Below are 25,557 nucleotides of genomic sequence, written 5' to 3' on the forward strand. Positions count from 1 at the left end.
TAAGAAGCTAAAGGTAACCTCCCTGGCACCTGACCAAAATGACCAATGAGGAGACAAGATACTTTCAAAAGCTGGGAGGAGGGAGAAAAACAAAGGGTCTGTATCTGTCTGTATGATGCTTTTGCCGGGGACAGAACGGGAATGGAGTCTTAGAACTTAGTAAGTAATCTAGCTAGGTATGTGTTAGATTATGATTTCTTTAAATGGCTGAGAAAATAGCTGTGCTGAATAGAATGACTATTCCTGTCTGTGTGTCTTTTTTGTAACTTAAGGTTTAGCCTAGAGGGATTCTCTATGTTTTGAATCTAATTACCCTGTAAGGTATTTACCATTCTGATTTTACAGAGATGATTCTTTTTTACTTCTATTAAAAGTCTTCTTGTAAGGAAACTGAATGCTTTTTCATTGTTCTAAGATTCAAAGGTTTGGGTCTGTGGTCACCTATGCAAATTGGTGAGGATTTTTACCAAACCTTCCCCAGGAAGTGGGGTGCAAGGGTTGGGAGGATTTTGGGGGGAAAGACGTGTCCAAACTACGTTTTCTGAGGAAAGTTTGGTGGTGGCAGTGGAAGTCCAAGGGTAAAATAGTTTGTACCTTGAGGAAGTTTTAACCTAAGCTGGTAAAAGTAAGCTTAGGGGCTTTTCATGCAGGTCCCCACATCTGTACCTTAGAGTTCAGAGTGGGGAAGGAACCTTGACACAAGCCATTTTTCAGTTTTCTAAATTGACAGTAGTAAATGTTGAGAGAGGTCAGAAAACCAATGATAATTTTGTGTAGAGAAAAATGTGTTTAATCTTGATTGACTCTATGAAGTATTTTTACTTGAAACATTTGTGAAAAATGTTCATCTACATACAGTGTGGGGGGAAAATAAATATTTAATTATTTACTTTAATCGTTTTAAAACAAGCAAGTTTTCCTTGATACTGTTTATTGTTGATACAGAGAGGCCAAGAATTACGTCGGAACCTCAGGATGTGGACGTTACCTCAGGGAATACAGTGTACTTCACTTGCAGAGCTGAAGGCAATCCCAAACCAGAAATTATCTGGCTTCGAAACAAGTAAGTTAAGGAAAAAAAGGAGAGAGAGAGAGAAATTGTTTGTATATGTTTGCTTTACAGTTGGTGTATGAAATTCACCATTCATGTACACAAACATGAACTTAAGAACATCATATTAGTATTATAAAAAGTTAATATATTGGCAATTATAACTAGATCTGGTTTCTTTGCAATTCAAAGTATAACAATCATATAATAAAGAACCTTTTTCTAATAAGGAACTTGATATATGATATCATGATACCATGGGCAATTTTTTCAACTGCACTTGCACCCACAAAATTTCAGAGACCTGCAAAACTCTACAGTAACTATACTAATAGGCTTTTGTATATAAAAATCAGGTAATTCTATAAATGCATGTAATATGTAGTTTGCAGGTGCAGCAGGTGTTGGTGCATTTTGTCCAAGTGCACCCATTGTTTTATTACCTACTATGTGATATCTGTCTGCAGACCCTATGCTGTAGCTAGAAGATCAATTTCCATCCTGAATTAATATCACTTTAACAAATCAAAGAGAAACCTAGAGAGCTACTTTTAAACATGAGATGGTAAAATATTTTATAGATTTAAAAAAAAAAACTTTAAAATCTCAACACTGAAAACATCACCGTTTTATAATCAACAAAAGCATGTGTTCAAAATCCACATATGAAAGAGTTTTAAGTAGAAATAAGAGAGATTCGAGTGTGGGTTTATTGACACTGGCTTGAGACATTTAGAGATGTTTGGCAATGAGAACAATTGATATCCTGAATAAAAAATGGAAATGGATGTGTGTAACTCACTCTTTGTTTTTTCCTCCAAACTGTATAAAACATTTATACTTATAAGATTAGTCAAGCTTTTCAGTTCTGAAGTCAGAATGTTTACATTTTTTAAAATGTCACACTGTTGGTATTCATCTCTGCTGCTTTTAATTTAAGACTAAAAGTTCTATTATTACACTTCCTAGTGGACTTAAGACGCTAAAGATTTATTCTTGTAGGTTACATTTGTTAGTACAATTAGACTTTTTTCTTTGATATGTCTTTTCTGTGCTTTTGATTTAAAAGTTTTAGTTCAGCAGATTTCTGTCTTTACAGTAATGAGCTCAGTATGAAAACAGATTCCCGTCTCAACTTGCTAGATGATGGCACTCTGATGATTCAGAATACTCAAGAGACAGACCAGGGTATTTACCAGTGTATGGCAAAAAATGTGGCAGGAGAAGTGAAAACTCAAGAAGTTACTCTTAGATACTTTGGGTCACCAGGTAAATAGATTTTAGATACAGAATTGTTTGTTTTTTTATTAATCAGAAGACCACTTTCATAATGAAGTACATTTGCTTTTATGCATTAACTGCAGGTTTGTATTTCCTGTGCATCTTTGCAACTTTATTTGCATCACCATCTAGTTATTGCAGTCCTAGAAATTATCAACCCATTATATTGATTGTATTATACCATTGATTGTATTATACCATTTAATCAGAGTAATAATGTAGGTTATCTTTAGTAGTATATGAGGGAAGGAAGAAGAGAATTAAATGCTGCTGTTGTTCTAGTGTCTGATCTTTAGAGACCTGACTTAAGATGCTCAAAACAAAAATAACAATGCCACTCACCCAGTTTAATGGGTGGAAGACTTGAATGGACCTGTAATGTGCCAGACAGCTTTAGAATGAAAAGGGGAGTCTATCAGACATGCCAAACCCGGGAAAAAAAAATGCAGAAATAGGGTTTGTTTTTGGCTTAATTGGCTTGTGAGTTGCTTGTTGGCTAATTTTTGGCTTGTTGCTTGTTTGGTTTGTAGCTTGTTTCTTGTTGTAGCTTGTTACTACTTTTTTTTTTTTTTTTTTTTGATCGGCTCCCAGCAAGCAAGGGCAAGGGAGGGAGAGAGTCAGGGATGCAGAGCAGGCCCATCACAGTCCCAAACAGCATGCTGGGGTGGGGGGGGGGAATCTAGTCACATAGAGTATTGGGGTTCTTAGGGATTGGCTTGTTTTGAAATGGGATTAGCTTGATTTTTGTTTTATTGTGAAAATCAGGGTGCGTGAAAGTTGGCAACTGTGGACTCTATGCAGGCGTAGGACTCTTCTTCTCCTGGACACTCCGCCATCCATTGTCCAGACAGAGGGAGATGGGAGCTAATTGGCTCCTTGCTTCCCATAATCATTCATTGAAAACATTGCCCAGGGCTTCTCAAGGCTCTTGCCCCATTTCAGCTGCCCATTTTAGGGGTGGGTATGGTCCTGAGTGATGGTAGGTGGTAGGAAACCTGTAAACCCTGCACTGGACCTACTTCAATGGGTGGTACAGGGAGATGGGACACATAGTACCCTTCCTCCATATTAACTTTAATAAAGTTTTGGCCTAATATTTTAAATCCATCCTTGTGTCTGTCCTCATTCACTTGCAAGTCCTGCTTAACGAGCTGTTTTGGCACATTACAAAATCAAACAGTTTCTGGTTTCTGCTCAAGAAAGGCCAAGAATGGAGAATAGCAAAAGTGGTACAGGTCAATCATGAGATGCATTGGAGATGCATTGCAGAGGACTAAACAATACTTTTGTACAACCCCTTCTGGCACTATGTCAGAGTCTTGCCTGTGTTTCATATATGAGCACTAACTTCACCCGCAGAATTGTTTTATGGAGATGTATTATATATGTTTAAAGCAGGGGTCTCAAACTCAATTTACTTTAGGGCTAGGGCCAGTCCTCAGACCTCCCAGTGGGCCAGTAATGTCACTGAAGATGGTGTTCAGAAAAGAAAACATTTATGTTGTATTTTTTTAAAAAATTTCTTAGAAATAATAAAACTGTCATACAATTCTTTGCCTGCCGGAGAGTTTTTAGTGTTTGCCAGACACCTGGCAATGCTTCAGTTCTGTCGGTTTGTTGATGTTTGGCCTCAGTGACTGAGCAGTTGAAACCTTCAGGATTGCAGCAAGGTGGGCATCAGATAGTTGTGTTCGGTATTTTGACTTGTTTTTATTCATTGTGGAAAAAAGTGATGCTACCTCCATAGGTGACTCTGCCTGGCAACTAATGATGCTGCCTCCATGTTTGACTCTGCCCAGCGACTAGTGATAGTATCTCTGTCCCTCTCCCCCAGCCAATGGGTGCTGTGGGGGGCGGCGCCTGTAGCAGACATTGCATGCAGCGTCTCTCCTGAGGTTCTCGGGCTGCGGATGGCCCACGGGCCGGGACTTTGAGACCCCTGGTTGGACACCAGCAACTTAAAAATTACATTCCTGAAAATGTTGTATCTACTTTAGTCACAAATTACACTTATGATTGCTATAATTGAAAAGTTATTTAAAACCATTTTTATCTCCCCCCCCACCCTCTCTTTGTGCATTAAACAGCACTTTGTCTATAGTCAGTTTGTTTTCTTTGTATCAGTTTCTTTCTTGGTGAAAAGAACCTTTTAAACAGCAACAGGTTATCAAAAGTGTGCTTTGTGCTCTGATATTTTTTCATAAATTCCTTAAACACAATTTTATAAGGGTTTTTCTTCTAGCCTATTGATGTTTATAAGGGTCTGGAAATGGATGAAAGCCACATTTAAGCATGGTTCTCTTCTGATAGCCAGGCCAAGTTTTGTGATCCACCCACAAAATACAGAAGTATTAGTTGGAGAAAGTGTTACTTTGGAATGCAGTGCAACTGGCCACCCGCAACCGCGGATCACATGGACAAAAGGCGACAGAACCCCTTTACCAAATGATCCTCGCATCACAATAACTCCTTCAGGAGGCCTTTATATACAAAATGTGAACCAGGAAGATAGTGGCGAGTATACCTGTTTTGCAACCAACAGTATAGATAATATCCATGCAACTGCTTACATCATAGTGCAAGGTAAGTAATATTAAACAAGGAAAGACATTATATTTTTCAAAAATTAATTAAAAGGAAACGCATTTCCATTCTGTTTTCTAAATTGCTGGAAATGAATTAGACCATAAGTGCATTATTTTAATTGTGTACCCTGTTCCCTCTCCTAATATAGTCAATGGGATTTTGCCATTGACCTCAGCGAGAGCAGAATCTCAGGCCCTTAATTTAGAAATAAAACTTCGTAAGAATTATACACAAATGTTTATATCCCATTCATATTTTGAAATGTCTGCTGCTCAAGATTTTGTCTGCTGGTCTGTTTATATAATCACATGTATACATACTGCCAGTGCCAAGTTTGTGTGGGACTCAAATATTTTCTGCAGCTGGCATGTCTAAAGATTAATATGTACACATGTACTACTGGACGTGGAGTTCTGAGTGTGGTTCTGTGTCTCCCATCTTTCCTAATCATTTTTCTTTTGACTGATTTGCTGCATGGACGCTAGCAATCCCTCCAGCCCCCGTATCATTTGTACAGCTCTTCTGTAAACTGGCAATTATAGTAGTACAAATTATTGTAATCAGAGTAACTTTATTTTCAGCATAATTTGCCAAAAGCCTAGAATATAAAATATTTTCAGGAACACTATATGCAATAAATTTCTTTTATACGTAGGCTATTACTCTTTAGTCTTTAAAGCTGGAAGTGATTTTTCCTTAGGTTTCTAATATCTTTTAAAAATTTAAATTTGTTCTTTCCTCATCAGTTTTGGTATTTTCCCACTTTTTTTTCTTTTAGATTGTAAACTCCTTAGAGCAAGAACCATGTCACCCAATACATACTTATTTTTCAAATTATAGAAAACAAATTGCCCTTATGTGTTTAGTTCCACTTTTCCATCAACTAATGGGTGGATGTATTTTGAGAACTGAACAAATGCCCGCTCTCATTGGTAATGCCACAATGTTACTGCAGAAGCTGGCCTATACCGTTGTTCATTGGTTTTCTTTTGTATAAAGGCACTGTGTGTGTGTTACAAGAAAAGAGCAGCTCAGGCTGGTTGTGATCACATTGTGTTTTCTTCATAATTTAGTTGAGGATTTTTTTAAAGAAAGAAAGAAAGCAAGATATTTTGAATCCAGAGAACATTCTCTACTTGATTATACCAGTCTTAAGGTACATCATATTTTGGATCTATTATTATGATTATGATTATGATTTATTATTTATTTGTATTACAGTAATGCCTAGAGATCCCAACTGAGATCAGGGCCCCATTGTGCTAGGCTCTGTTCATATATGTAAGAGAGAATTCATGCCCCAAAGAGCTTACAATCTAAAAGAGCTAGCAGGATCCCTTTCCCCACAGAACTGTGCAAGTCACATAGAAAATAAGTAATATCAACCAATGGAACATCTTTCAATTGTTGTTTAACAAGTTCTTTTCTCCCTCCTGTAGCTGTACCTCAATTTACTGTCACTCCTCAAGACAGAGTAGTGATTGAGGGCCACACTGTAGATTTCCCTTGTGAAGCGCAAGGCTATCCACAGCCCGTTATTGCCTGGACCAAAGGAGGTAAGAAGTTGATTCGAGGTTTTACTTTTAAACCTTTAAAATATTACATCCCTTTAGGAATCACTTATGAAATAGCACAAAATGTATATGTGTGTGCTATACAATTGCCTTAAAAGCTTCTTAGTCTCTGATGGAAGATGTCAATTTGGTTAGTTAATGTAGAACACTTAGTAGTTATAAATCTAAGTAGATTAAACATATAATGTGATAATCTTTAACTGCCATCTGTAAAATGTTTGTACAAGAAATATTCTTTCCATTCATGTGGAGCAGATGAAAGACTTTGGCATGGGCATAGGGGTCCACTCTAGTCGACTACATTTCAGGAATGGTACTGTGAAGATGCTAGGCCAAATTCAGGGGTGATAGAAATGATAGTGTACATAAGATCAGTCAGTAGATCTACTACGTGTACCAACATGTGGAAGGGTGAGGTTATAGCAGGAAAAGCAACTCACAGGGGGTTGTAAGTGGTGACAGATACAGCAGAGTTCCAGTAAGAACTTGATCATTGAGGCACTGACAGCGTCTATGGATTTTCCCTCTCCTCTGCTTCCTGAGGTGGCTCCAAACAAATGTTATGTACAGTGGCCACAGATGAAAACAAATAGAGTGTGGTGGAAAGGTAGCAGGGGTGGGTGGACAAGACTGGCACTCAGCCTTATTTTGGTGCGTTTTGTTTCATTCCTTTTATGCTGGTATATCCGGTTCTGCAGAGCCGTACACTTTTTTTCTGATAGTTAGGTGGGCGAGATGGAGAGAAAAGATGAATGGTGAATATTCTTCCTACGTGATGACACGAAAGTAACAATGCTCTTCATTTGCATCCTTCCTATAGTGATTTGTTGACTTGATGCTTTGTGGGTGTGAATATCATGCTTTCCTTTGTTTTCTGCTGAAAAAGTAGACGTGGAAGAGGTCAGGAACATGAGGGCTGGTCTCCACAGAAATCAGTATAGTGGCATCGCTGCAGCTGTGCCGCTGTAGCACTTCAGTAAAGATGCTCCCTATGCTGATGGGAGAACCTCTCCCATCAGCTTAGTTACTCCACCTCCCTGAGAGGCAGTAGTTAGGTTGATGGAAGAATTCTTCCATTGACCTAGCACTGTCTATACCAGGGGTTGGGTCAACGTTACTGCATTGTTCAGGGTTGTGGATTTTTTGCACCCCTGAGCGATGTAGTTATACCGACCTGATTTCCTAGTGTAGACCATGCCACAGTGTGTGTTCTGGAGAGTAGATAGTAGTTTCAAAACATTTTTTCTAAATAATTTGTTTTGTGAAACCTTACTTTTTTATTTAAAAAATTGTATAGGTTTTATCAAATACTAAATGGCTCTGAGTTGTGTCTGAAATATAGATAGTATTTTATTTTACATGGCTGTAATTGGTAAATAACAAATGCTGTGTTTCAGGGAGCCAACTCTCTGTAGATAGAAGACATCTAGTACTATCATCTGGAACACTGAGGATTTCCAGAGTTGCTCTACATGACCAAGGCCAATATGAATGTCAAGCCGTCAACATTGTAGGATCCCAAAGAACAGCTGTACAGTTAACAGTACAACCTAGAGGTATAGTCACTATATCCATATTTGCATCTGTTTAGAAAAAGTACATTTAGGGCCAGCTATTGCGGAAGTATCAAGTGAAGTTAGGCAATTAAATACCTTTATAAATATGAGTCTTAGACTTATGTTAAAATATTCATTGGAATGCTTGACTTATTCTTTTCCTCTTGGAAACCATGCTTGAAACTTGGAGTTAATATTTATGAGGTTTGAGTCAAACAATTTTGTTTTAAAAGGCACCTTTTAACTTTGCTTCTTTTACTTCATCGTGATAGAATTCAAATATTTAGTTAGCAAAGATAGGCTCCTCTCCTGGAGAGCTTATCTTCTTCAGCACTTAGCACCCCGATCCTGCTTGGAGCCTCTGGGTGCTTCCATAATACTACTACTAATAATAGTAATAATAATAATTTAACCTAAGTGTGGACTTAGTTTAGAGGAAAAAAAATGGACTGTTAATATAGATGCATACACCAGGTGCAATTCACCTCTGTCTGTAGGGCCTGCACAAGCTCTATACACGATTTACGTTTTTAAAATAGAGCTTAAGAGGAATTTAACTGGTTGTGCTCGACTTCTGCAAAGGAGTTAATTTCACCCTTGAAGACTATTCCTGATTTGCAGTTTCATAGTAACTTCTATCCCAGGATCTCAGTGCAATTTAAAAATGTTAATTAAACCTCACCATACACTGTGAGGTAAGAATCTATTTATATACCCTCATTATGGATGAATAAACTGAGATACAGAAGTAAAATGTCATGTTCGGGGCAACACAGAGGCAGTGCCAGAGCCAGGGGTACAGCTTAGAACATAGTCCAGCAAATAATCTCTTAAATACATACTTTGGACATGAGTAGCCCCATAATTCAATGGGTAGCAAAGATAAGGAACACAGTTGTCTCCGTTTGTTCAACATCTAGCTCAGTAGGACTGTGATCTTGACTGAAGTAAACAGGAATGCTCTCATGCTTATAGTTATGCATGTGTATATGTGCTTTGTTGGATCAGAGCCTAACAGAATAGGATTTTTTTTTTTTGTCAGTTGGAAACTTTGCTGCTCATTGCGGATTCCTAGTTCATAAATTCTGACTACATGTATTTTTAGCTTCCAGTTTTCCTTACTGTTTGCTTAATAAATGAAAAGGTCAGAAGCTGACCAGTATTTATGTCAGAGTACTTTTGTTTGAAGAAAATGCTGCTGTCTTATGAGACATTTTTCTGATTTTTTTTTTTTTTTTTTTTTTGGTGGAGGGAAGTTTACCCTTTGGATGACTGTTTTCTCAGATTTTGTGAGGTATTTTTGTGTTGTGAAAATTTTGCCTTTCTTCTGGGTCTGTTTCCCATAAGACTGCTGTACATGTGTAACTAGTTAGACTGTTTTTTTTCATTATGTGTTGGTGGCCAGAACCCCAAAACTTTCTGTTCCCAGAGCAAAGGAAAGATGGCCTTCCCATAGTATTCAGTGTCATTCCTGAAACAGAAAATCAAACAACATGAAAAATGTTGCCCATTTCCCATTTTTTTTCTTTTTTCATACAACTCTACATAATTTGCCTCTAAGGATTAAGTAGGAACATTTTAGTTTGTGTTTTGTACTTGATTCTCTGTGTTGACATATCAGTGTTTCAAGTAATATTACTAACTGAAAATGTTTTGAATTACATGTTTAATCTCACTGAGTTCAGTCCTTGCTCAGGGAAAATACCCATTGACTTCAGCTAAAAATAACAACACTGACCTCAGTGAGGAATCTAGAGTGGACAAGGACAGAAGCTGCGGGACTAGAAAATTATGTTCACTGAGTAAACTCATTAATTAAAGTTAAATCTAAATGTTGCTGAATTTATACAAATTATTACATTCAAGAAACTATGTTAAAAGAATGTTATTTATGTTGCAAAGTCAATCACACAGAAGTTAGAAAATGCCACAAGAAGTTGCCTGTGCCACAGAATAGGTGGTGCTCACTTAATGAGAAGTTACTCAAAATTTTGTTTTCGCCTTATTGTTCAATATGTTGCCCCATGCCTTAATTGCAGTAGGCTATTTAGACCCTACTCTGAGGACAGAACGATTCCTTTTTGCCTGAGCTGTTCTATGGTGCTCGTCACTATAGTATCTGCTTCACAAATATTAATGAATTTGTTTTCGCAACACCTCTGTGAGATGAGGAAGTACTATTGTCCCCATTTTGCTCATGGGGAACAGGGGCACACACAGATGTAGGTCAAAAGTATCCATTAGTTTTGGGTACCAGTTTGAGACACCTGGGACCTGATTTTTTTTTTCAGAGTACTTAGCATTACATACCACTTTATATGTCGAAAGCCCAGCTCCCATTGTCTCCAGTTCTCAGCACTTCTGACATTTCAGTGTCTGGATGGGAGGGCACAGACTCCTCTGCCCATTCCCCCAACCATGACCCTTTGTGCCCTGTCCCCTCCCACCTGTCCCAATCCTGTCTCTCTCCTCATTTCTCACCCCAGTCCCATTCTCCTCACGTAGCCAGTCCCAGTCTCCACTCTTCAGGCTTCTCATCCCAGGCCCAATCTTATAGCCCAGCAAGTCCTAGTCTCACCCCTTTGGACTACCTCACTGTTCTCAGTCCCAGTCTCTCCCGCAGTGGCCCAGCTGCGTGTCCCAGCCAGTCGCAGTCCCTCCCACCCTTGTCTCCTCATCTTATGTCTTTTCTCTCCCCAACCCACATCCATCGTCCTCGTCCCCACTAGCTTCCTGTCCCAACCTCCCTTCCTGTGCTCCTTGTCCAATCTCAGTGTCTCCCCATCAATCCCGCCAGCTCCTTGTCCCAGTCTCTTTGTCCAACCAGTCCCACTTCTCCTTCTTGCCAGTCCCACTTCTCCTTCCACCTTGCTTCTCATCGGCTCTGTCTACCCTTCCCTTCTTTCCCCCATCCCACTGGTCCTTGCTCAGCCAGAACTTTTTCTCAGTCCCCACTGCAGCTCCTCATCTGGTGTCAGTCTTCCATCCATCTAAGTTCCAGCCCCTTCCCTCTTGGCTTGGCTTCTAGTCTTCTTGTCCAGCTAGTCTCAGTTCCCCCCACCTCCCTGACTCCCGGATCAAGTCTCTTTGCCTAGCTTGACTAAGTTTTCCCCATCAGTCCAATTTCCCCCTCATGCCTCTGCAAATCTTCAGTCAGTCTCTCACCACCTGGCTCTTTATCCCAGTCTGCTCCCCCATTGCCCGCACAGGTCCAGCTCTTGTCCCCTCTGTATTCAAATCACTCAGTTTTTTCCTTCATACTTCCTAGGCCTAGCAGGGGGCCTATTGAAAGCACAGGGGAGAGTCTCCCAATTCTCAGTTCCTGTGCCTGGACCCAGCATGACCTGCAGCAGCCCATAGATGCAATCACATGGTAAGTCCTGCTCATGTCTTGGGTGGAACATGCCCAATGTGCATTGAATCTTTGAGGGAATTTAGCTGCTAAAATCTAAGTTGTCTTAACAGAACATTTGTGAACCACAAATTTAAAAGAAAAGTCTTCCAACTTTAAAAAATTTGGTCAGATTGGCCAGAAAAAAAGCACATCCCTCACAGAAAGGCCATACATATCCCTGTCAGATTTCAAGTGCCTGCTCCAAAGCATGGCACTAGAACTATTCAAAAAAGATCTCCAGGGACAATAAAGCATTTTAACATAGGCAAAACAACATATTTTTCCATAGCGTCGTGCTTGGAAGTGGCTGCACTATTCTGCCTAAAATTTTCTTTAAAGAAAATTTAGCCGGAGGAAAATAGAAAATTTCAGCCCAGTGGTTAAAGTTTGGCAAAGTAACAAGCAACTGAAAAGAAGTTCTTATAATGGGAAGTGTTGGGGAAATAGGTAGCGGTATGAGCCCCATCTATAATTCTTGTTCTGAATTTTTTGTGTGCAAATAATAGGATGAGTAGTTTATTTGAAAAAGTTTTCCTGTTTTTAGTGCCATAATAAAGACTCAGTTGTATCTGCAGCTCTTATTGCATTCATTCAGCTAAGTTGTTGTAGTATGTGATTTTGAACTATGCCTTTGTAATTTTCTTTATTGTACAAACATAAAATACTTTCACATTTTTTCATTGTGTCCATGTAACATCATTTTAGTTACCCCTGTGTTTGCTAACGTTCCGAGTGATATGACAGTAGAAGTTGGCATAAACGTTCAGATTCCATGCAGTTCTCAAGGAGAGCCTGAGCCAGTAATAACATGGAATAAGGTAATAAATCTTTGTCAGATTGCTTTAGAGTGCAGTGGCTTTTTCAGATTTCACCACCGTTAAATCAGGCTTTATTAGGTGCGCTGTGGCTGATTGTTGCTTGTTCTGTGTCTAACCTCAAATGACATCAGCAGCTGCCGAGGGTGTTCAGAGTGTAGGTACTTAACCTGAGAATTCTACGTGACAGTGACACAGCTTTTGCCCAGGGGCTGTGCCACCGAAGTACCGTAGTGTAGATGCTTCTTACCATTGCAGAAGGGGTTTTTCCGTTGATGTAGGCAATCAGCCTCTCCAAGAGGCGATAGCTGGTTTGATGGAAGAATTCCATCAACCTAGCTGCATCTACAATGGTGGGTAGGGTGACCTAAGGACATTGCACAGGGTGTGAAATTTTTCACATTCCCTGAGTGATGTACCTAGGTTGATCTAAGTTTTGGGAATAGAGCAGGCCTATGGAGCACCTCTAATACAGGAACTGTGCCTAAAATTCGCATTCCAGGTTTGAAAAAGGATGTTCAAAGTTATTGCAAAGGCTTTTCTATTTCAGTTTTGTGCAGCTCTGAAAATTACAAGTCTATGTCAAGAATAGGATAAGGACTCCTTGCAGACATTTTTGCTGGCATTGCAGAGGCCCAAGACAGTACTGTAGCTTCAACCATGAGAGTGGTTGGTGACTCATGGTGAAGTTGTTGAATTGTACCTTTCTGTCTGTGCTTGTTTGACAAATATTTTTTAAAATATTTTCTGTATATGAGAGTATCTTAATGGAAAAAATCTCACACAGAAATGTTATGCTAAACAAATGAAAACTAACGCAAGCAAGAAAGATCAGGCAGGCCTCCCACTCAGTCTTCGATTTCCACTGTGGTCTTAACCATTGCAGGAATCTGACAACCGCGGGTGATCCTATGTAGCATGCTACACTGCCCTAGTGTCCAATGACACGCATTAAGAATAAAGCGCCAACATGAATCTTGAATTTCCTTGATTCTCATACCACTATAATACTCTTTAATTGTTTCATAACAAGTCTCCCCACACGCCACAACTTTCAAAAACATGTTTTTTGTAAATGACTGCAGATACATAACACATGGATGAGATGAATATCACTTTCAATTAGGACTCACTGCATTTTGATTGCCTTATTCTTGACAGTTCTTTGGCCTCCTTTTCTTCCTTGGGTTTGTGTGGTTTTGGTTTTTGTTCTTTAGTTGCATGTGCTAACCTTGTTTTGTTTCCCATTCTTTCTATCAATGATTAATTGATTTCTTTTGGTAGTTGACTTTCCTGATGCTTAATGGGTTGGCCTTTTGCCACCTATGTTTCATATGATGATTGTGTATCTGGGTTGGTTGGCTTCTAATTTTTTAATTATTTTGCATTGTATTTTTTTCTTGATCTCTTGCAGCAAGCACTTCCATACATTTTTAAATAAAAATAAATTATTCAAAATTTGATTGACTATTTTAGCTTAATGTTCATTGTATATCCTGCAGGGAACAGTGTCTGCTTTCCCATCTCATTTTGGCAAGAGCCAGGGAGCCCTCATTACCACTATGCCTTGCTCCCTACCCCTTTCTGGTGGTTGAGAAGCCCAGTAGCCTTTACTTTATTAAAAAATAAAACCTCTGCTGAATCCTGCCATTGTTGCTGTATTCACACTCGACTGCAATCTGAATCTTCCGTGATTTTTATGTTCCAGAGTACACTGCATTGCACATCTGAAAACTAATCTACAATTAGTAATCTACAATAAGAACATAAGAATGGTCATACTGGATCAGACCAATGGTCCATTCAGCCCAGTATCCTGTCTACTGACAGTGGCCAATGTCAGGTGCCCCAGAAGGAGTGAACCTAACAGGTGGTAATCAAGTGATCTCTCTCCTTCCATCCATCTCCACCCTCTGACAAACAGAGGCTAGGGACACCATTCGGTACCCACCCTGGCTAATAGCCATTAATGGACTTAACCTCCATGAATTTATCCAGTTCTCTTTTAAACCCTGTTATAGTCCTAGCCTTCACAACCCCCTCAGGCAAGGAGTCCCACAGGTTGACTGTGCGCTGAGTGAAGAAGAACTTCCTTTTATTTGTTTTAAACCTGCTACCCATTAATTTCATTTGGTGGCTCCTAGTTCTTGTATTATGAGAACAAGTAAATAACTTTTCCTTATTCTCTTTCTCCACACCACTCATGACTTTATATACCTCTATCATATCCCCCCTTAGTCTCCTCTTTTCCAAGCTGAAAAGTCCTAGCCTCTTTAATCTCTCTTCATACTGGACCCTTTCCAAACCCCTAATCATTTTAGTTGCCCTTTTCTGAACCTTTTCTAATGCCAGTATATCTTTTTTGAGATGAGGGGACCATGTCTGTACGCAATATTCAAGATGTGGGCGTACCATGGATTTATATAAGGGCAATAAGATCTTCTCCGTCTTATTCTCTATCCCTTTTTAAATGATTCCTAACATCCCGTTTGCTTTTTTGACTGCCGCTGCACACTGCATGGACGTCTACAGAGAACTATCCACAATGACTCCAAGATCTTTCTCCTGATGAGTTGTAGCTAAATTAGCCCCCATCATATTGTATGTATAGTTGGAGGTTTTTTTTCCAATATGGATTACTTTACAGTTATCCACATTAAATTTCATTTGCCATTTTGTTGTCCAATCATTTAGTTTTGTGAGATCTTTTTGAAGTACTTCACAGTCTGCTTTGGTCTTAACTATCTTGAGCAGTTTAGTATTGTCTGTAAACTTTGCCACCTCACTGTTTACCCCTTTCTCCAGATCATTTATGCGTACGTTGAATAGGATTGGTCCTAGGACCGACCCTTGGGGAACACCACTAGTTACCCCTCTCCGTTCTTAAAATTTGACCATTTATTCCTACCTTTTGTTCCCTGTCTTTTAACCAGTTCTCAATCAATGAAAGGATCTTCTCTCTTATTCCATGGCAACTTAATTTATGTAAGAGCCTTTGGTGAGGGACCTTGTCAAAGGCTTTATGGAAATCTAAGTACACTGTGTCCACTGGATCCCCCTTGTCCACATGTTTGTTTGACCCACCTCAAAGAACTCTAATAGATTAGTAAGACTTGGTCTCCCTTTACAGAAACCATGTTGACTTTTGTGCAACAATTTGTGTTCTTCTATGTGTCTGACAATTTTATTCTTTACTATTGTTTCAACTAATTTGCCCGGTACTGACGTTAGACTTACCGGTCTGTAATTGCCAGGATCACCTCTAGAGCCCTTCTTAAATATTGGCGTTACATTAGCTATCATCCAGTCATTGGGTACAGTAGCTGATTTAAAGGACAGGTTACAAACCATAGTTAATGGTTCCGCAATTTCACATTTGAGTTCTTTCAGAACTCTTGGGTGAATGCCATCTGGTCCCGGTGACTTGTTACTGTTAAGTTTCTCAATTCATTGCAAAACCTCCTCTAGTGACACTTCAGTCTGTGACAATTCCTGAGATTTGTCACCTACAAAAGATGGCTCAGGTTTGGGAATCTCCCTAATATTCTCAGCCGTGAAGACTGAAGCAAATAATACATTTAGTTTCTCTGCAATGACTTTATCGTCTTTAAGTGCTCCTTTTGTATCTCGATCATCCAGGGGCTGGTTGTTTATCAGGCTTCCTGCTTCTGATGTACTTAAACATTTTGTTGTTACCTTTTGAGTTTTTGGCTAGCTGTTCTTCAAACTTTGGCTTTTCTTATTATATTTTTACATTTAATTTGGCAGTGTTTATGCTCCTTTCTATTTACCTCACTAGGATTTGACTTCCCCTTTTTAAAAGATGCCTTTTTATCTCTCACTGCTTCTTTTAATGGTTGTTAAGCCACCGTGGCTCTTTTTTAGTTTTTACTGTGTTTTTTAATTTGGGGTATACATTTAAGTTGAGCCTCTATTATGGTGTCTTTGACAAGTGTCCATGCAGCTTGCAGGGATTTCACTCTAGTCACTGTACCTTTTAATTTCTGTTTAACTAACCTCTTCATTTTTGCATAGTTCCCCTTTCTGAAATTAAATGCCACAGTGTTGGGCTGTTGAGGTGTTCTTCCCACCACAGGAATGTTAAATGTTATTATATTATGGTCACTATTTCCAAGTGGTCCTGTTATAGTGACCTCTTGGACCAGATCCTGTGCTCCACTCAGGACTAGAAAGAGAGTTGCCTGTCTCCTTCTGAATTCCTGTACCAGCTGCTCCAAGAAGCAGTCATTTAAAGTAAAGAGAAATTTTGTCTCTGCATTTCGTCCTGAGGTGATATGTACCCAGTCAATATGGGGATAATTGAAATCCCCCACTATTATTGAGTTTTTTTTATTTTGATAGCCTCTCTAAACTCCCTTAGCATTTCAGCATCGCTATCACTGTCCTGGTCAGGTGGTCGATAATAGATCCCTACTGTTATATTCTTCTTACAGCATGGAATTACTGTCCATTGAGATTCTGTGGAACATGTGGATTCATTTAAGATTTGTATTTCATTTGATTCTACATTTTCTTTCACATATAGTGCCACCTCGCCCACCCTCCTGCGCGACCTGTTCTGTCCTTCGGATATATTTTGTACCCCGGAATGATTGTGTCCCATTGATTGTCCTCACTCCAACAGGTTTCTGTGATGTCTATTATATCAATATCCTCCTTAACACGAGGCACTCTAGTTCACCCATCTTATTATTTAGACTTCTAGCATTTGTGTACAAGCATGTTAAAAACTTGTCACTGTTTATTTGTCTGCCCTTTTCTGATGTGTCAGATCATTTGTGAATGTTTCTCGTCTGATCTGGCCCATACTTAGTCCTCTTTCATCCCCTCCTCCTGACTAAAACCTAGAGAATCTCTATAAATAGACTCTCCTCTAGGAGAAGTCTCTGTCTGATCCACGTGCGCCTCTCCAGCAATCGGCTTTCCCCCAGTTCTTAGTTTAAAAACTGCTCTGCAACCTTTTTAATGTTAAGTGCCAGCCGTCTGGATCCACTTTGGTTTAGGTGGAGCCCATCCTTTCTGTATAGGCTCCCCCATCCCAAAAGTTTCCCCACTTCCTAATAAATCTAAACCCCTTCCCTCTATACCCTCGTCTCATCCACGCATTGAGACTCTGAAGCTCTGCCTGCCTACCTGGCCCTGCGCATGGAACTGGAAACATTTCTGAGAATGCCACCATAGAGGTCCTGGATTTCAGTCTCTTTCCTAGCAGCCTAAATTTGGCCTCCAGGATATCTCTCCTACCCTTCCCTACCTCATTGGTACCTACCTGTACCACGACCACCGGCTCCTCCCCAGCACTACACATAAGTCTATCTAGATGCCTCGAGATCCACAACCTTTGCACCAGGCAGGCAAGTTACCATACGGTTCTCCCGGTCATCACAAACCCAGCTATCTATGTTTCTAATGATTGAATGTCCCATTACTAACACCTGCCTTTTCCTAATGACTGGAGTTCCCTCCCCAGGAGAGGTAACCTCAGTGCGAGAGGATACCCCAACATCATCTGGAAGGAGGGTCCCAAATATGGGAAGATTTCCCTCTGTTCCCGTTGACTGCTCTCCTTCTCTGGGCCTTTCATCCTCCATAACAGCGCAGGGGCTGTCTGACTAGAGGTGGGACAAATCTACAGTGTCCTGGAAAGCCTCATCAACATACCTCTCTGCCTCCCTTAGCTTCTCCAGTTCTGCCATCCTGGCTTCCAAAGCCCGTACACGGTCTCTGAGGGCCAGGAGCTCCTTGCACCGAATGCATACATATGCCACCCGCCCACAGGGCAGGTAACCATACGTGCTACACTGAGTACAATAAACAGGATATCACCCACTCTGCTGCTGGTCTTCTGCCTGCATTTCTCCTACAGCTACCTAGGTTAATGATAGGGTTTTTGTTTAAATCAAGAAGTTTTGATTATAGTGTACCTCGCCCCTCTCCCACTCCCCAACTCCCTCTCAAAACTCCCTGTTAGCGGTCCCTGTTCTCAGAGTTCCCTGGTCGCTTGCTCACTGCTTTATAAAGCCCTGGCCTTCTTGATAGCCCCGACCCCTGACTAAGGCTCAGCAATGAACAGAGGCTTCTAGATGTCAAACCTTGTTTAGAAGCTCACAGCTTCCAACTGCCGGCCACAGCACACGGTCCAATGACCACTGAGATTTCTGAAATTTAATGCATACTATAAAGTATACAGTATACTCTTGGGGGGATTCTGCAGGACTGCACATCCACAGAAAATGCTGCCCTCCCCCCCGCAGATTTCCTGTGGAAAATGGCAGGGAAGCAAAGGGAAGCCGCACGGGGTGGGTGGGGCGACCATGGGCGCTTTTTTTGGTGGGGGATTTCTCCCCTCCAAACAGAAGTGAGGCATGTAGGGCACATGGGGTTCCATGCCACTGCCCGCTCTCTCCCCCTTCTTTCTGCAAGCGCAGAGCTGCCCAGGTGAAGGAGGCTGAGTTTCGGCTCAACTGAGTTTGCAGCCAGATGGTCCCTTGGCTTTTGGGAGGATGATGGGCAACCTGGTGGGACAGAGATGAAGGAAGCTGTTTCTGGTGGTTATTCAGCATGACTAAGCTGGAGTTCAAATCTGCGTAGGCATCTTTGGAGTCTCTTGTGGCTGAAAAATAACAGAACTCACCTACACACTTCAGATGAGAACTGTACATAGTGGAAACAAACAAATGATAGTGCACTTGACATCAGTTTCTCTCCAATAATGGAAACTGACCTGCAGCATGGTCAACCACTGCTCAGCTGAGAGGCAACAACAACGTACTTGGAAGGCACAGAACACAGGGAAATGTGTTCAGAGCTATGGCACAGGGCCCAGCGGAGAGGGTACTGAACTCCTCATTCCTGCTGAATTGTTGGCAGTATTCCCCTCCTTCCCTGTGGAATGGGTGGGGTACTCAGATCAGGCTGCAGGGCTGAGTGCCAGCAGAGGGGCTACTGGGTACCACTGCCATGAGAGGGGACTAGGCTTTTCTCTTTTCCCAGTATTAGAGGGGGGGGAAGGCGTCTGAGTGGCAGTGTTTCTGTTCTCCCTCCTCTGAGGATAATTAGCATTTGCCAAAGCATTCAGTTACAAGAGGTTGTATTCAAGTGAATATGAATGTGAATTTGTATTCAAGTGAATTCAATCCATTCCTTACAGTATATGGCCCCGCAGAGTCTTGTTTTATTATTTGTTGGGCCTGTATTTTATATGGAAAGGGCACACAACTGAGAGGATATTTTGTGCTGCTTTTTTAAGTTTGTAGACATAATAAATATATTCCGTATACTATTCTGCATGCAAACTGTCCTGTCTCAGTAGAACTGTACAGTACTGTGAGTTATGCTGCTTTTTCTTGCTAAATTTTGTTCTCTAAACTGTAAAAAAATTTTGTATGAGATTTATTAATGGATTTCTGTTGGGTTAATTTAAATGATTGACTTGGCATATAAAATTGGTATGAAATAAAGATAATCTATTACTGTTCTCAGAACAAGTTCACACTGCCAGAAGAAAAAAAAATATTCAAAATCTAAAAACAAATTTAAAATGCTAATAAAATTGCCAGAGACGATACATTTAGAATAACGGAGCATTGTGCTTTGCTGCAGGACGGAGTTCAGGTAACAGAAAGCGGAAAATTTCATGTTAGTCCGGAGGGATTTCTTACCATTCGTGATGTTGGAACAGCTGATGAAGGTCGATATGAATGTGTTGCCCGGAATACTATTGGATACTCCTCAGTTAGCATGGTGCTAAGTGTTAATGGTAAGGTTTCTAAATTATCATGGGTAGCAAGATATGAGTTAGGTCATACTATTTATACTCTTTAACATTAAAGGCATAAACATGCAGCTTCAACACCAAAGGCCAGCTTGTGAACTCCTTCCTCACCTAAGTGATTGTGTTGATTTCAGTGAAACTACTCAGGTGAATGACAGCTAACCAATGGGAGTAAGAGGTTCAAAATCTGGCCCTTGGGGAATAAGTCATCCAAAATCTCTAATATTGAAGCATCTGTGTGACTTCATAGCCTAGCATGCTTGGAGCATATTCATGATTGAAGTCCGAAAGAATGCTTTAGGCTGCAGGGGGCCACACAAGTTTCCTCTTGAGACATTTTTTGGCTCTATCTGAACTTGCTAGTCCCATGCGCAAACTGACTTTTGTGATGACTAGACAGTAAATCCTCTGGCATTTTTAAAGGTAGATCTACAATGACTAATTGGAAAATAGTTTGCTGCCACAAAGAATTCCTAAAAGTCTTAATTGTTTATAAGAAGCCAGTATAAGAACAAATTACTTGGTAAAAATATAAATAAAAATAATAGGCTGGCTGAGAGACTACCAAAATCATTTGTAATACTTCCATGCTCTTATAGAGACTAATCCCAAAGCTCTTCTTACTGATTGTACATTGAAAATTTTACACAATATAGTGTACACTTTTTTTCTTTTAAGTAACTAATTTAAATCTAGGTAAGAATGGCACAATATCTGTGTAATATAAAATGGAAACACACTACCACATATTTTTTTAAAATATTTGGTTATTGTTTCTTGGCCTGAGTTCTGTTTCGCTCTTGCTAACTTTTATATAAATGTTTTACTGTGCTGATTGCCCTGGCCTCTGGCACATAACATAACACAAAAAAACATGCAATGCATAAAATTATATTACATGTAATAGACAATTCAACCTTCCTCCACCCCCCCACCCCATGTACTGCTTCATCAGTGATCCGTAGTCAAACACATTTTTCACCAAAAATAAGTGGTGTGCTCCGAGCTCCAAATGTCATGAACTTGAGCTCTGTCAGAACACCAGAGGACACAAATGGCAGAGTTGGGAGACCTTCACTGAAAAAATCTTTATTTCCAGTTAATGAGGAATGCAAATCTAGTGACAGTCTACAAAGGTATCAGCTGATCTCAGCCACCATGGTGATGCATAGAGAGAAAGTTCCTTAAGTTAGTCAGGTCTTAAATGTAACCTTGAATTGCCCCATAACAAATCAGAAGCCAGTGCCATTCACATAGTGCAGATGTAATGTACTAATTCTAACCAGCTCCGATAAGCAGTAGCCACAATGTTCTTCAGTGTAACTGAATAATATCATCATCAGACGAAACCCACTGAAGTAGTTCAACCTTGAGGTGATAAAGCCACGGTTAAGTCTGGCAATTTTCCCCCATGAACAAGGAAGGATGTCTACCTAATCATCTGAACAAACAAGGTTTAAGCCACTTGTATTACCTGAGAATCCAGTGAAATGTGGCCACGTGGCACTGCACAATAATTTAGGACTAGAAGTGAAGAATATTATGCTATATGAACTATACAATATTTAACTGATACTTCATCTCAGTTCTTCTTTTGTGTCCAGGGCCACCCAGAGGTGAGTGCAAAAGAGGCAATTTGCCCTGGGCCCCTGTTTAAGATGGCCCCCAAACTGAGTGGTGTTGTGACCTGGCACTGGGGGTCACAGCACCACTCACTCAAATTTGGCCTGGCTGCCCCTCTGTCGTGATGGACGGAGGAGTGACTGGACCGAACATGAGTGGAGCTGTGACTCTGTGCTCTAGGTTGCAATGCCCAGAGCAAGGAATTGGGCCCAGTATTGCAGGACAGGAGCTGCTACTACAGGGTGAGTGCAGAGCTGGCTCACTATCCAACCCCGAACCTCTTTCTGGGGCCTCCCGTTAGTGGTAATTTTTTTTAATTTTATTTTATTTTAAAAGGATGGGGGGCCTCTGTTTCAGATTCTGCCTGAGGCCCCTGTGTGGCCCTTCCTATGTCACAACATCCACAAAACCATAGCCAACAAAATTCTCTTCACCTCAATGTCGCACAGACTCAGACTGCGGTCTCTGACTATTTTCAAAGCATGATGCAAATCAAACTTTCTTACAAACTTCCCCTCATAAACAAAGCTCACAGAGCAATCTGGTATCATTTCTGGGAGATCTTTCTCCATTGTGTCCTACCCCAGATTGCAACTTTCTAAAAACTTTGGCTTAAATTTAAGGCAGGATACAATGGGGATAGAGTTTATTAATTTAAAAAACTATATTTGAAAAATTTGAACCTGCTCTTTAAAGATTAAAACACCAAAGGAAACCTCGTTGCTTGGGCTACTTTTGTAGGACCCCCATAAGTCTTCCCCCACCTTTTGAAAACATTGAGACTCTCGGTCTTTGAATGGTAAACTTGCTTACCATATCAGTCTAACAAGTGAGCGATTGGTAGCGAATATTTAAAACAAAAATAAAGTAATGCAAAAATGTCTTTAGATATCCGACCATTGCTTCCATTGTTTAGATCCTGTCATGGGTTGCTCTACTCACCGCTGGATGGTGCCGCCTCCTGGCGGTTCTGGAGATTAGCTTGGTCAGGCCGACGCCCCTTCCAGCAGTTACACCCCATCAGTTTCACCTTTGCAGCTGTTCTCTCACTCCATCAACCATAACCTTCTCTTTGTGAGTCAGCCCTCCAGCCTTCCGGGGGTGAGGGGGAAAGAGACAAGATGTGTATCAAAGTTCCTGCTCTCCAGTAATCTCAGGCAGTCTTTCACTTCACTGCCTCAGAGTGCCTTTCCCACTAGCTGGCAGGGGAATCCCGGGCCCACCTGCTACTCTGGGGTCCAGCTAAGGGACCCTCTACACAGCAGCCAAGGTCCATTCCCTGCATGTTGCTGTCTTTCCCTGAGCCGCTTCCATACCTCCTGGCCCTCCCCACTTCTCTGGGTTTGCCAGTCTCTTCGCTCCCTGGCTTGTGTTTGCCAGAAGGTAGGAATGGGTGACGGGGGATGGATCACTTGATGATTACCTGGTCTCTTCATTCTCTCTGGGGCACCTGGCATTGGCCACTGCCGGAAGACAGGATACAGGGCTAGATGGACCTTTGGTTTGACCTAGTATGGCTGTTCTTATGTTCTCCCTGCTCCCAGGTAGTAACTTTAGGCAACTTGTCTCTGCAGCCTCTTAAACACAACTCCTTTCTCCGAGGGAGTAACTGCAACCTTCTCCCTGCCAGCCCTTTTGCTTCCAATTTCCTGTCTTTTGTAGAAACCCGCCTGTCCCTTGCAAGTGAGCTTCTCTCTAATTAACTGCCTTCAGATTAAAGCTCCACTGTTTGCAGCCTAATTAGCTGATTGGGCCCACCTGGTCTAATTCAGCTCCTGCAGGGCTGGTGGGAGGAGCTACACACCCCATCACAGATCCCAAAAATTATTTTTCCAAGCGTGTTTATCACTACTCAGAAAGACCACTCTACTGGAGCTGTAATAGAACCGGTCGCTGAGCTTCCAGTTATGCAAAAGTAGTGAAACCTTGCTCTGAAGAGTGCACTGGGTGTTTTAAAAAGCACATTGGACAAAAATATTACTGTAAAGTAAAACTTTCATGTCAAACTAACAAGAGCAAGGATGTTCAGAGTTAAAGCTGGTTTTGTATATTCACCCATCCCATTCTGGCGTATTGGCTGTGGTCTCAAAGTTACAGTGCTGTTACTTTATTAATAAAATACTTTTCACTTGTATAGCATCTTCATTTGAAGATCTCAAAGCTCTTTACAAACATTAAGCCTCATAGCAACCATGTGAGGTAGGTAATGATCAAAGAGATTATGTACCCACTGCAAACCTGCTCTTTCCCCCCCACCCTTACCCCCGTTCCGTCAATATCACTTTACCAACCACTCTGGGGAATCTTTCGGTATTGCTACTGGATCTGGTGGCCCCCGACACAGGGTAGGAGAGAGGCACTAAGGGGTAGATTGTATGAACCCAGCTGCACTTCAACAGCAGCAGTGGCTGACCAAACATTTCGTAAAAAGGTAGTTTCATGGACCCATGAGATCTTGCATTGCTAGTATTATGAAGATTTGTGGTCTATGAACTTGTGATCTTTGTCCTACTTTTCGGAGGCTAGATAATGCTGAAAATAAAACAAAGATTTAAGGCCCCCAAAGTGGTCTCTCTTGCTTCCTAGAGAGATCCCAAGATTATAACCATGAACAAGTCCTCATAGCTACTTGGGAATCTCTAACAGCTTTTTAGGAAAAGCCTCTTTGAACTTATGTAATACAGCTATACATGTTCTAAAATTAAAAATGAAGCCTATAAATGTGGGGCTTTTGACTGTCGTGTTTCATGTTATCCACTTAAACCCATATACTTGGGGCCCAATCCAATATCCATTGAAATAAATGGGAATGTTTCCATAGACTTTAGTGGATGCTGGTTAGGCTTTTGGTTGCAACTTTTAAGCTGCTTATATGCTGCACCACAAGCAGAAGCTGAGCTAGAATATTGAGTTCACTTTTTTGCTTTGGTCATGGTTGTATAACAATTGTAAGACTACTTAACAGTTACTTAAATAGTTTTATTTATTTTTCACACACTGTCTTATTTTTACAGTAGTTTCATTTTAATTGAACACTTATTTGTAACCGGCATTTAAAAACAAAACAAAACTTAATTCTGCAGGGATGTAAATGTGTTTCATTAGAGTTCCCAAATGATTAGTCATTTTAAATTTGGAGTAAGTAAAACTTAAGGAAATGTGGTTTTCTTTGTGAAACTGAAATGATGTAGTGTCTAGACATTGCTTTATATGAGTAACTTTTTTGTGTGCAGTAATGTTTGTAGTAATATGCAACTTCATGTTTTTCTAGTTCCTAATGTCAGTCGAAATGGAGATCCATTTGTAGCAACATCAATCGTTGAAGCAATTGCAACTGTTGACAGAGCTATAAATTCAACACGTACACATTTGTTTGACAGGTATCATGTACTTTGGGGTTTTTTTATGGGGAAGTCAAAATTAATTTTGGATATACTGAAAGAAATGCTACAATCAGTAAACCTATTTGACTACAGTACTATTACACATCTGAAAGATGAGACAATATAATGGTTTTAAATAACAAACTTCAGCATCTGGTTGATTAGTTTCTGGAGTGCTAGCAATTTAGCAAGAAACCTATGTTTTTAAATGAAAACTGCACTAAGTGCCACTGACAAACAAATTTAGCTAATAGGACTTGAATAGTTATTTCAACTATTTGGGGGGAAACAACATGTTTAAAAAGCTTGGTTTTATTCAAAAGCCTACTGGTATTTTAATGTTGGATCTAATGCATTTTAATACAAATTTAATCTATTTGCATGTTTAAATATGTTTTTCAGTCATCTTGTATTAAATGTAGATATTTATTTTTATTTATTTTTGCCTTCCATTTTGGGATGAGTAACAAAGGTATAGTCAATCACATCTAGTGATATC

The 25,557-nt window shown here is 40.4% G+C and overlaps 1 protein-coding gene across 1 annotated transcript in view; it reads left to right on the forward strand.

Annotated features, from left to right (window-relative positions):
- Window positions 1-25,557, forward strand: part of PXDN (peroxidasin) — a 154,689-nt gene that overhangs the window by 79,041 nt on the left and 50,091 nt on the right. The window contains exons 8-15 of the mRNA XM_077811568.1: window positions 946-1,063; window positions 2,151-2,320; window positions 4,643-4,915; window positions 6,358-6,474; window positions 7,890-8,048; window positions 12,148-12,260; window positions 19,881-20,037; window positions 24,947-25,055. Coding sequence (XP_077667694.1) covers window positions 946-1,063; window positions 2,151-2,320; window positions 4,643-4,915; window positions 6,358-6,474; window positions 7,890-8,048; window positions 12,148-12,260; window positions 19,881-20,037; window positions 24,947-25,055 — 1,216 coding nt within the window. The remainder of the gene's footprint in view (window positions 1-945; window positions 1,064-2,150; window positions 2,321-4,642; window positions 4,916-6,357; window positions 6,475-7,889; window positions 8,049-12,147; window positions 12,261-19,880; window positions 20,038-24,946; window positions 25,056-25,557) is intronic.

The sequence above is a fragment of the Eretmochelys imbricata genome, chromosome 3 (assembly GCF_965152235.1).
Source record: "Eretmochelys imbricata isolate rEreImb1 chromosome 3, rEreImb1.hap1, whole genome shotgun sequence".
NCBI lineage: Eukaryota > Metazoa > Chordata > Testudines > Cheloniidae > Eretmochelys > Eretmochelys imbricata.